Source organism: Schistosoma haematobium, chromosome 1 (genome assembly GCF_000699445.3).
Source record: "Schistosoma haematobium chromosome 1, whole genome shotgun sequence".
Lineage (NCBI taxonomy): Eukaryota > Metazoa > Platyhelminthes > Trematoda > Strigeidida > Schistosomatidae > Schistosoma > Schistosoma haematobium.
This window is the reverse complement of record NC_067196.1, coordinates 89,387,699-89,400,830: the sequence shown is the minus strand read 5'-3', so window position 1 is coordinate 89,400,830 and position 13,132 is coordinate 89,387,699. Positions and strand designations below refer to the sequence as shown.

The 13,132-nt window shown below is 34.7% G+C and overlaps 1 protein-coding gene across 1 annotated transcript in view; it reads right to left on the bottom strand.

Moving 5' to 3' along the window:
• The window catches only part of MS3_00002411 (uncharacterized protein), a 39,534-nt gene extending 29,685 nt beyond the window's left edge, over positions 1-9,849 (bottom strand). Inside the window, exons 1-5 of the mRNA XM_051209987.1 lie at positions 9,666-9,849; positions 9,413-9,601; positions 9,285-9,359; positions 9,128-9,223; positions 8,977-9,084 (exon numbers count right to left, since the gene is read on the bottom strand). Coding sequence (XP_051075473.1) covers positions 8,977-9,084; positions 9,128-9,223; positions 9,285-9,359; positions 9,413-9,601; positions 9,666-9,725 — 528 coding nt within the window. The 5' untranslated portion in view covers positions 9,726-9,849. The remainder of the gene's footprint in view (positions 1-8,976; positions 9,085-9,127; positions 9,224-9,284; positions 9,360-9,412; positions 9,602-9,665) is intronic.
• Positions 9,850-13,132: the final 3,283 nt, after the last annotated feature.

Sequence of the window (13,132 nt, the reverse complement as noted above, 5' to 3'; positions counted from 1 at the left end):
GCTCCATGACCTCTTGAAAGCTTAAGGGAATTTATAGCCTTATTAGTTTTCATGCATATGAAGGAGATAGATTTTATTGAGTTGCTACTCACGCACATAACTCTTGAAGCAGAGCCACTTATGATTCCTACACCATTCTCAGAAATATCACTGAAAAGTTCTGCCATAGTTTTAGAGTCGTATATGAAAGTGCTGTTATGCTGGATGCATGGTATATCAACATTTTGAGTTGCTTTAGAGCGTTTATTGAAAAGGAGAGTTAAGTTTAGTACCTTTGAGTTAGTATTAAGTGTTAACAGCTTCTCATTAATGGCTTTGAACCTATGTTTTTCTTTGATTTGATTAAAAATTATTGTTATTTGTGCTACTGCCGTGAAGTCGTTTGACTTGAAATAACGTTTCTGTAGGTGTCTTGGTTTCTCACGATATTTACCTGGTATATATAATTTGTGAGGTTTACTGAACCTGTACGTTTTAAGAGGTACACAGGAATCTAAACAAGAGTTAACGATCAGATAGAATTCGTCGATAGCATCCATGAGACTATTACATGAAAAAAAGTTATGCCAGTCTGAAAGTTTAATCAATGAATGCAGGAGGTCCCAGTCAGCATGCTTATAGTCTCTATATTGACAGGTTTTTTGAATGGGTGGGTTATAAGAGAGATAGATAGGGAGAGCGCAAACTACTATCTTATGGTCACTGCTTTCAAATTCATCATATACTTTTACAGATAGTGGGATAACATCTCTACTAAATACTAGATCGAGTATACTATCGCCTCTATTTGGGGTACGAACCCACTGTGACCAGCAGTGCATGTTAATGGTTGCCGAGAACTCACCATTACATGACTGACAACTACCGGTACTCCAGTTGATCCCAGGATAATTGAAATCCCCAGTGATAACCTTAGCATTGAGGTTTAGAGAGGATGCATGTATGAATGCATTGATAATAAGATCATTCCCACTATTCGGACTATCAGTAGCTCTGTATATACATCCAAGTAGTAGACTATGATTCAGGGTGTTGACTGATATCCAGACTGATTCTGGTAAACTATTCAGGACACTATCTTCAACTTTACTAGTTGTTGGGGTATCCAAAGCATATATAATACAACCACCTCCTCGCTTAGTTTCTCTGTCACAGCGATAAAGTCGATAGTTCTGGATATTTAATTCTGAATTAGATACTGCTTGAGAGCACCATGTTTCAGTGATAAGTATGAAAGAAGGTTTGGCTAGAAAAGCTAATGTTCTCAAGGCTGAAATTTTGTTCAGAAGTGAACGTGCATTGATAAGTAATAAGTTTAAAAAGGGGATGTGGAGTGTAAAAAAACCGAGAGCTTCCCTATTGATGTTATGTAGTTTGGATTTGCATGGACTGTGGTTTATTATGTTTGACTGATCATATGGGTTATCGCTTGAACAAACTGTACTGCTAGTGGACCAGGGATTTGTGAAGGCCAAAAAGATCATTATTTTGATCAAGTGGATTAATTTGCTGAACTTGACTATGTGAACAGTTAAGACACTTGCTAGTTGGTGTTGGGTTGATAGTGAGTAACCTAGTAATGCATCTTGCCCAATGGGAAAGTGTTGAAAATAGTCACGTCTCACAGGTTTATTATTTAAAACGTTTGAGGGTAACCGTGGGGCACGTTGGTTCACTGTGGTCTGTCCAATGTTAGGCCTGCTTACAAAATGATTTCGGTAACCATCTTGTGAGGCATTTGAATCAAGTGTGCCCTTATGGCCTCCCCTACGATGCGTAGGATAAAGCATGGTGTCGGAAGTATTGTCTTATTTTTATTTGGTAGGGCCATCGTAATATTTGGTCTACAACCAGAAGGTTCTGTGCATACATTCTTCTTACGTAGCAAAGACTTTTTAATCTTGATAGTGTTTTTAAGAGCTGTCGTGTTAGAACTAGGTATTTGCTTATGGGCTTCTAATGGTAAACTGGAAAATATCGGATTAGTGCCGTCATTAGATGTACATTGGTTACCAGATGTCACTACATGCATAATAGGCAAATCAGTACTCTTCGTTGGTAAATCAGAGTACTGGAGAACACCAGATAGGGTAGCTGCATCGGTGGATCCAGCAGCTGATGCATCGTGATTTGTTATGATCTTTTACTTCTTCGTTTTTCTTCTTTTCTGCATGATCTGCCATCTTCCACAGAAAACACTTTTGTGAAATATGCGGATGATCTCACTGTATGTATGCCTATCTCTTCCTCTTTTCATCCCATAGAAATGAATGAGTTTTTGTCTCGTATTGATTGTTGGTCTGTTGGTAATGGTCTCATACTTAATCCGTCTAAATATCAAGCTGTTAACTTTGGCATGAGACATGAACGGAATCTAAACACCATTTTGAGATCCCATAATGCTTGTACCATAGGAGACTCTTTGATAAACGCAGTGTCGAAGGTCAATTATCTTGGTGTCACCTTTTCCTCTGATCTGTGTTGGTCTTTCCACGTTTTATTGTTATCGAAGAAGGTTTTCCGTCTGACCTACTACATAAAGAGATTGCATGCTCTTGGGATTACTCGTCATTTACTGTTACAATTTGTCAATTCTTGCATATTACCTATTATTCTTTCCTGTTCTCCACTATTCTTTCCCGGGCTTTTGAGGAAAGACTTTGCTGTATTGCGGAGAGTGCTGAAGGCAGTTAGCAAGATGTGTGGTGAATCTTTCGAGGTCATAATTAATATGGTTGTGGATAGACATCTGAATTCATGCAAACTCCTGGCCGATGTTATTTTATCAGATACTAACCATCCTCTTCACTCTTGTCTTTCTCCTTGTATATCTTCTGGTAGAACGAGACGTTATTACACTAAAATCCATGCACGCAAGCAAAAGTATAAAAGTTCTATAATACCTTACCTAGCAAATATACTCTGTGACGAACAGGTTGTTAGAATCAAGCTAGTCAGTAACTTGCATTCATAACCATGTCTCTAATTTGAAAAGTTTTACAGTTTTTCGGTTGTTTTTTTTTGCTTAAGTAACTTGTTGAAATACCCTGTGCTGAGAATTCTATATTGTACCAAAATATAATACTGAATAAAGCCATTAATAATAATAATACCTTTATTTTCGTTCAAGGTACGTTTTTGCGTAAGTCTTTGTTTGGTGGTCTTATCTGAGACTATACAAGCGTTTCTAAACTTCGGACCCTTTCAACAATTCAGCTAATATATGAGAATCGAATCTGAACAATACCGGACACGAGTATTTCTGGTGCTCTTTATCAAGTCGAATAAATTGGCATGGACTGTCTTGAAGGTCAGATGCTTTTAATATCGAATTCCTATCAGTTTTATTGGGGGTTTGTCAGGTATATTATAAATAATCACGTTATTACGAGAGACTATTCGGTTGGTAACTTCATTAGTGATAAAATCGATAACAGATTCCGCATTTATAATGTCACCAAGTTCCGCGGGAACGATATCTTTCGACAAAGGCAGTTTAAGGGGTGATAGTGTTTTTATTTCTTGTTTCAGGTCATCATGCTTTGATAAAGAGCTAGCGAGTGACTCAACTTTAGAACGCATGTCGTTTAGCTGCTTAAAGATAGTGTCTGATTCACTCTTAATATTATCGATACATTTTGATCTTGAGGTGGAACTCATTATTAAATTAGAGTCATCCAGCAGCAGGTGTGTTGTAAGACCACTCCGAACATTATTAGGTTCAAAGGGAGTAGCAGAACATGGAGTAGATGTAATAACAGAATTGTTATTATCTGTAGAATTGTGGCTTTTCCGGGCTCGTTTTTGGACAGTCGACCCATATTGCTTTAATTATAGAATTCTAGAGCTATTTATGAATTATAAACTAGGATTCAACGATATTCAAACAATATATATTACATAGCATGCTATCGTAACGCAAACTCCAAACGTATCGCTAATATTATGAAATCGAATTGCTTGCATACACATAAAACGAGCTGCGGACGACGTGCCTTAGTGAAGAATTTATTTAACGTAAAGATGAATGTTAAGCCAACTTCATTACGATTTTACATTTTATCAAGATCTATAGAATGTTAATACTGAAATACCGATTCATCCTGTCACGTTTGGTTCTATGTAAATCAGTGAGAAATCAGTGATGTTATCATTCACTCTAATTGATGAACAATGATGAGATTTCAAAATTGGCTTCCACAATGCCAAAATATCTCATAATCCATGCAGTGTGGATTGTGTAATGAAAGGCTCTAAAATTATGTAAACTAGTTGGTACTACAAATATCACAGTTCCAATTCCCTTCTCAAAGAAAATTGCATAGCACTGAATCCACCAACCAATAACATTCAAAGCAATTGGTTTATGGAATTCATTACTAATTATTGATCGATTAATATGGAATGTTGTGTTTTATTGCCTAGTTGAATGTTCAACACTTCCATAACTGACATGGATTGTAACTTGAAGAGAACACACATTCCTACCATACGTCAGTGAATTTACAATAAATGTTTCACAAACCAATCAAGCAAATAATGAATAATCTTGATTGTGCGTTAAAATGCCCCAGTCACAAACACATTCACTTCCATGAATGTTCAGTCCGTATGTGAACTCCTGTTTAACACGAGAAATCATAAATACATATCGACTATTGAATATCTCAATATCTCGAATTCGCTGAGCTCACAAATGTAAAAATCTTCTGAACATTAGTCGCTACTGATTAGGATGAATAAGTTGAGCTTCATTTCTCTCTGTTCAGACTACAATGATGACGATTCCACATATGTTGATATTTTGAACCGTGTAAATATATTAGATTTACCGGTTGATAGAGTGAGAATGATCCGTGATGAATATAGTGATTTCTTTATTGTCGTCTCATTGGAAGGAACTGTGACGAAATTATTATCGTTTTTATTGTTAACATTTAGTGTCGCTGTCAAAGAGGAGGTGGAGATGGTGCTGTACTGTGGATTCCGTTGTTGGGTCTAGAGATGAGTATTAAGTTGGTGTTGTCTGTTGCAGTTAGTGGACGTCTAGTGGAGTGATCTGATGAGGTGGTGTTGCTTGTGATATTCACTGTTGAGAAGAGAGATGAGAGAAGACGCGAGACGTTCCGAGTGCAGGATGGACATCGCACTGAGATTGTCTGTGAGTTGGGGACAGTTATATAGCTCAGAGTGTCGACGGAATCCACATTTCGATGAGGAACAAGGCATAGAATGCGACAAGGAGGAAAGGTGCACTATGAGAAGAACGACTGAAGGAGCGACTGTTTAAAGAGGGAACAAGTGTGGTGTATGTTAATGAGGCTGACAGATATAAGTAGTACGTGGCAGCAATCGGAGTGGAATGCCAATCAGAAGAAGTTTCATATGAAGAGAATAGGAAGGAAACGAATCACAATTAAAATAACAACTGAATTAAAACAATAATGCAGTATGTAAAAACCAATGCAAAGAAGTTGTGCCAATATGTACTCAATATATGATTTGCATATTTTTTACTAAATCACTGTATGATTTTTTATCAAACAAAACAATTGGGTTTCTTTCCACGTGAGTATTCGTTCACTGCACTACAAATATTTAAGATAAATGAAATATTTTATTATGTTTATTGACAGTTTCGAATGCCTAGAAATGGGATGACGTAATGAAGTTTTGTATTTGAATAACTTCTATGAATTCTGAATGGCGTCAGAACCACTACGAGACATCATGGTTTTGTTGTCACAAAACTGATCCCGCCTACATAAACAAGTTTTCGATAGTATTTGAATTAGTTGTGTTTAAATTATGATTATTGATGTTAAATGAAATGGAATATTGTTATCGTAATGCACATACTGACGATGGTATATGTAAAATATCCCACTATCATCAAATGAATTGATGTGCTTGATTCATATTCTTCACTTTTCTGTTCGATGTAGTCATATGAAACAACATAACATCAATGTTCATCTACCAAACATGAGATTATTCTGCTTTTCTTACACTCCACTTAATTATTCCTTCCCGATTTCATACAACTTTATACACAATATAATCTTTCAGTAAACAGAGGGGTTTTTCCGATATTTTAGTAATTCAATAATTGAACTGATGAGTCAATTGAAGCTAGACCACCATGAAAAACCTGTAAGCAATGAACGGCCGTTTCATCCTAGTATGGAACTCTTCAACAGTGCACATTCAAGATCATGCCCCACGAGATTCGAACCCAGATGTTCGATGATGATCTAGCTTCTAATGAATCATGAATTTGATTGTTAGATTACTACAATCTCTAAAAAAACCCTCTCAGATTATAATCATCATATACTCACTAGTGACTGTGTCCAAGAGTCAGTGACGAATGAATATCTGTAGATATGGTTGACCTATTTCAAAGCACAATCAAGATTATTCATTATTTGTTTGATTGGTTTGTGAAACATTTATTGTAAATTCACTGACGTATGGTAGGAATGTGTGTTCTCTTCAAGTTACAATCCATGTCAGTTATGGAAGTGTTGAACATTCAACTAGGCAATAAAACACAACATTCCATATTAATCGATCAATAATTAGTAATGAATTCCATAAACCAATTGCTTTGAATGTTATTGGTTGGTGGATTCAGTGCTATGCAATTTTCTTTGAGAAGGGAATTGGAACTGTGATATTTGTAGTACCAACTAGTTTACATAATTTTAGAGCCTTTTATTACACAATGCACACTGCATGGATTATGAGATATTTTGGCATTGTGGAAGCCAATTTTGAAATCTCATCATTGTTCATCAATTAGAGTGAATGATAACATCACTGATTTCTCACTGATTTACATAGAATCAAACGTGACAGGATGAATCGGTATTTCAGTAGTAAGATTCAATACATCTTGATAAAATGTAAAACTGTGATGAAATTTCCAAGTAACGATTTCGCTCAACCTTCATCTTTACCTCTACATTAAATAAATTCTTCACTAAACTAATGAATTATAGTTCTATGTTCAAAATTTAGATTGCACACAGCCTAGGTAACCTCCACAATGTGCATGCATACATACATACAAATAGTAATTATTAGATGGTATTAGTTGGAATTTAGTTTTACCTTTTTGAATATTTTGAACGGAATGCAGCTATAAGCCATTAAACATGAAAGGTTGGTTAAGCGAAGTCTTCTCTCTTTGTGGAATTCATTTTCAATGCTGTCACTATATCAAACAGAAGTTATTAATCAGTGAACATCAACTCTGAGATGTAGGTGCATCCAGTTGACGAGTCCCAAATAGGATTAAACGCGCATCAAACTGCTAGCCATTATCAGTCATTGCTTATAAAAGCTTATGAATTAAAGAAATATCGAGGCATACTCACAGTATGCACATATGCTACAAACAGACAGATCAATTCCAATTAAAAACCTCTATAGGAAAATACAAGCAAAACAATACTAAGTGAGTATTACTATCATCCTGAAAAATAAGTATACATATTAAGTGGTTTTCACATCTTCAACTATGCTCAACAGATATTGTAACAAAATGTCAGAAATAGAATTTCAAAGAAAAATACACCTATCGTTTTACTTCTTAAGCTCAATCAATCCACAATGCTCTCAGTGTTATAGTAAACCAATGACCTTCCATCATAAAATCATAATGCAACTCTCAATAACCACAACTAGATCGATTTATCATTGCTATTACACCTTCACAATAAACACTCTGAAGAGATGACAACCATCTATCTTGAAATCTAATCAATACCTTATGATAATAATAATAATGATAATCTACTTTCGATCAAGTACCTTGTATTCGTTGTATGAACACTTCGGATCTGATTGACTGATATACTCTAGTTGAAATTTCCTATCGATTGTGTTAAAGAGAATAAACGTTTCTCATTTTGTGTTTGTTTTCTTTCGAAATACCTCCCAGTAACAAGTTGATTTAAACAAAGAAAATAATGAAGAAATTCATTATTCAGTTGATGAGAATAGTGTATAATGGTGTACAAATAAGTAAGATCAAATGACAATAGAATGAGTAATGAATAGTCAATGATTCGGTTGTTTGATTGACATTAGGTTCCATTGAATATCTTCTTAACATTTGGTCTCAATAGGACCATTATGCAGATAGAAAATCGTCACCTTCAAATTTACGTATTCTCATAATTGACAATATCAAGTAGAGCGCTTGAATAATCCCGAATGTGAAACATAGATACATGATGATATTTAGATAAGTTTGTGTATATTCAATTATCGCTGATACACATCCCTTTGATGAAATGATGAGAAAAAGTGAATAAGGAATTACAATGAAGTGTTTATCATTCATTCAATAAATCTACATGGATAATTGAAATGTGAAGCGTAGTGAAAGTGATTAGACTGTGATGTTGTTGTGAATGAGAATAAGACTGAGAACAATGCAGAACTGTCTTGTCACAGACAACAGTCTATTGTTGTGTCGGTAGAGCAGTTCGGTGAGTTTGAGTTAATGGTTTTGATTTTACCACTAGTCACTTACTAATATGATTGAGTTATAGTGTGCTGATGAGAGGAACAGAAGTGTCAGTAATGACAACAACTTCAATGGATTTAATGTCACCTAATCTTCAAATGTGGAACTCTTTTAAATATTCATGTGTGTCAACGAAAACCACGTAATCAAGATGATTGTATTTGCCTAGATGAATAGCATTATTCGATGAATCCTATATTGGAAATCACTTAGCAACATGTTAACAAATGTTCTTAAAACGCGGTTGAAATTCTACTCAATAAATAAAATTATTCCACATGACAGTTGACTCAACATGTTCCTAGTGAGTGAGCTGAACATTCAGTATTTGGTTGTGAACCGTAAGTTAATACAAAAGTGAATATTCTATGCGGATTGTTAAAGTGATGAAATCAGGTAATTTAATTGGTTAAAAATTTGCAAAAATATTGACTTACTTTAGGATATGCGAATCTGTCGTATTTACATGAATCAGGTGTTAGTACTGACCTAGTATATTGTGGATGTCGATAATCATTCTCCGAGTTTGCTCCACAGCAGTAAAACTATAGAGAAGTCATCAGAATTTTGGATTTGATTATAAATTACACTTTTTTGTAATTCATCAAACTCCATGTGATAATCAACTCGTTTCTCATATTCTTTAACAGTAGAACTCAGCGAGCTATTAACTAAATTAAGGAACTATAATGATATGAAGATCAGTGTGTCACGATATATTAGGTTCAGTTTATATCAAACAAACCCTGTCTTCCGTTAAAGCTACTTTAAATGCCATTCCGATCCACACACAAGTCACGATAAACAAAACGAAAATGTTCTGAACAGAGGTATGAGTGAAATACACTTGTCCATATTGAACATATCACTTACCATATATATGATCACTTTCTGTTTCTTCGAGTGTCCATAAATGCCAACAAATGATCCTAGTACATCGAGACCACCTGAGATACTGACAACCAGGAAGATCTCTGGTTTCGCATTTTGTAGTATAGTTCTGAATTGATTTAATGTGATTTGTGGTTGAATTCCGAGTGTTAACAGAACAACACCGAATACCTGGATTGTATAAATAAGATGAAATGAATAACCATATGGGGAGAACACATGTAATGATACTTACTACAAAACTACAATTGCACAGGATGAATATTTTAGTCCAAGATTCACTTGACAATAACATTTCAATATTGTTCACTGAGATGATGATATTGTGTATGCTGTATGTACTGGTAATAAATGTGAGTCAATGTATCTTTCACTTTCAATGTGAATTTTCACAGAATATCAAGTGAAATAGTAAAATTAATTGGGATTCATCTGAATTAATTTATTCATTGTACTGTGCATTTCTAATAGAAATTCATGCACAACACAAAGTTAACTTACTTAATTCAGAAGCACTAATGAATCACATCATCAACATTATCATTGTCACTATGGTTCGGCTTCATTTTATTATCAAATTCAAAAGTATACAACTTGTCATTGTAAGTAGGTAAAATTGTGTTGTATGTATGTTTATTCATTTCATAATGATGACTGCGATTTAGTGTCACTCATTCAAGTCACGGTAATTAAAAGTAATTTAGCTGTCTATTAAAATCATGTGAAAATGAATTAGACATAAATTTGTCGGAATGGCATAGACTGAAATTGGTTTATTTCCAACATTCCACTCATTATCCTTCCTATTCATATGCATTATACAGCGTTTACATCGACATTGTGAGTGGTTGGATACTCAGTAAGTTCAACAGTATTTCCTCAATTATGACAGGTAACTCTTCAGTCAATATCATGGCGACATAGTTCAAAATAGATTCAGATGATTGACCAAAATAACATTGAAGAACACAAGCTGTAAATGTACATCACAATAATTTGGGATATCTGTTTATATGGCAGTTAACTGTGACTGAACAAGATGAGCTGATTTCATTCTCAAAGAATTCAGATGATTTTGCTAGATTCCCATTTGATAGCTCAGATAAGGATATGTCTTAAGCAGTAGAAAGCCGTACTGTTTAACCATATTATACACCGTTCGTTCTCATGAAAGTTTCTTTTTATCTTCGCGTTGTATAGTATGTTATGTACATGAAAATCAAAGCGTCTACCTATTTTTTCTGTAAAGAGTAGACAGAAATAGATATCCCAAACAATGTGATGTTCTCGAGTGCAGCTTGTATTACTATGGATCACCTTTTCTGAGGATATTTTCACAAAAGCTTCTGTTACATTGTTGAAACCAATCCAAAATAACGAAATGATATTCCAATAAAATCAGAATTTCATGAATGATTTGAACAAGAAGCCTGTAATGAGATAAAACCTCGTGAATACAACTTTTTATTCATGAGTATATCACATAGTGTGGAATAATTCACTTATTTTCTGATTATTCTCGCCAATAAAATACACTTGATCATTGTCAACGGTTACTTTTGCTTCACCATTGAGATTACAATATTCTATACTACTGTTATAACAAATTAAATCAACTGATTCATTTCATTTGAACACTCGTATACATGAGAATACTCATGTGAAATATAAAAATAGAAATCACTTCTCTACTTAGTAGTATATACACACATAGAAGTAAACGCAAATACATTCATCAAACAACAACAGTAAATGTTCCACCATCATTTGAATTGACATCATGGAAAACAAAACGATGAAAATAGCTGTAATATGCATGATTCCAGTTATAGAAAAACAAACATTACACACACATCACAACTATTTACTACATTGACGCATCTCAGTTAGAATGAAGATAATTAGTCGCATATTTTATGACAAATCACACATCATCTATCATAACATTTCAGTACTAAAATCGAATATCTGTCAACATTCTCTTATAGTCGATCCATTATCATCAAACTGACAAATATGAACTAAACATTCTCACAAAACAATTGGAAGCGCTTTTCATGCTATACAACTGTTTGCTTGTAGTAAGTGACGCTTCTGTATTCCTCTTGATTTGCCCACTTCATTCTTATCTATGTTATCAAGATATTTGATGGAGTTCGGCTTATCTATGGAATAAAATGGAATTAAATCAGAGAACGTATTGAAATAATAACGTGAAATTTTACACGGAGCAGTACCACTGTTCTCTCTCATGGTTTGCATATTAAGAGGTATTTCCATCTTCTCGTCATTGATTGCAATAGTTGGTCTATGGAATCATCAGAAAAATGATTGTATATCTGGTAACGAATAAACGAATTTTTAATGAAATTCACCCATCCATTTGACTAAATAGAGTTTTGGCATTGAAGCTGATGTCAGTTCGTGATGAAAACCCGAAATCTAATTCTTAACACTAACCATCAACTGTAAATCATAATTCTAATCGCCACACACATTGGTTTTAGTTATTAAGTGGACACACTCAAGACCAATTTAGCGTCGCTCAAGGGTCGACCATAAATTATAATCTCACCAATATGATTTATTGTTATTGATGTTTGTGTGTGGTACTTGGTTGTTTTGACTATTGTAATGCTTACCGATTTAGGTATATGATGAAAATCTTGTGTTTCAGGGAATCAAGTGGGTTCGATGATGATTGAACTGGATAGATTCTAACAAGTTGATCTTTGTTGTTTGTTGTCTTTCTTTCTGAATGTTCATAATTTATTAAATCATACCTTAAAGGAATATAACGATAACCCAGTATACAGATCTCAGTTTAACCGGATTCAAAACTACATATATCGCCAATAACTGCGAAAGAATCAAAGGTAACTCTTCAAAGCGTCAAACGGATAAAATCAGGATGATAAATTAGTTGAATGTGACAGGTACATATAAGTATTTGGAAATACCACACATCAACGGATAATAACTACTCAATATGCTCAGAATGAAATGAGTAACTGAATAATAATAATTATTAATTATTAATAAAGGGTTGTCGAGATTGTTGAATTTCATTAAAATCATGAATGGATCAACGTTAGATCACTATCGAAAACGTGAGAGCACTGGACAGCTGTTTCGCCCTAGCGTGGGACTCCTCAACAGTGCGCACCATAAGTAGTACATTGGATAAAGAAAAATCTAACGTATAAGGAGGAAATGAAGAATAATGGAGCAAATATATTGCACATTCACCATACATTTCACCACACATTTTACTTCACAAATATCAAAACATCAGAATATACATATAATACTGAAAAAGAGTTTGATTCCTACCATAATTCGTGTGGCTGGTGTGACCATTCCTTTTTAAATAATCTCTCCAACTTCGCAACTTCGTGGATTGGTTGAAGTTAGACATTACCAGTGTTGGATGCCGGTCGGCTCAGTGGTATAGTGCTTAAGTGCTCGCGCGCGAAACCAGTAGGTTCTGGGTTCAAATCCCGTGGGGCGCTGGATCGTGGATGCTCACTACTGAGGTGTCCCATACTAGAACGGAACGGCCGTCCAGTGCTTCCAGGTTTTCCATGGTGGTCTAACTTCAAATGACTCATGATTTCAACCTGTGAAATCTCTCCAATCATTAGCAGTATTGTCATCCCTCATTCGCGTCGATTACAAACCATCAAAGTATATTTTTATATT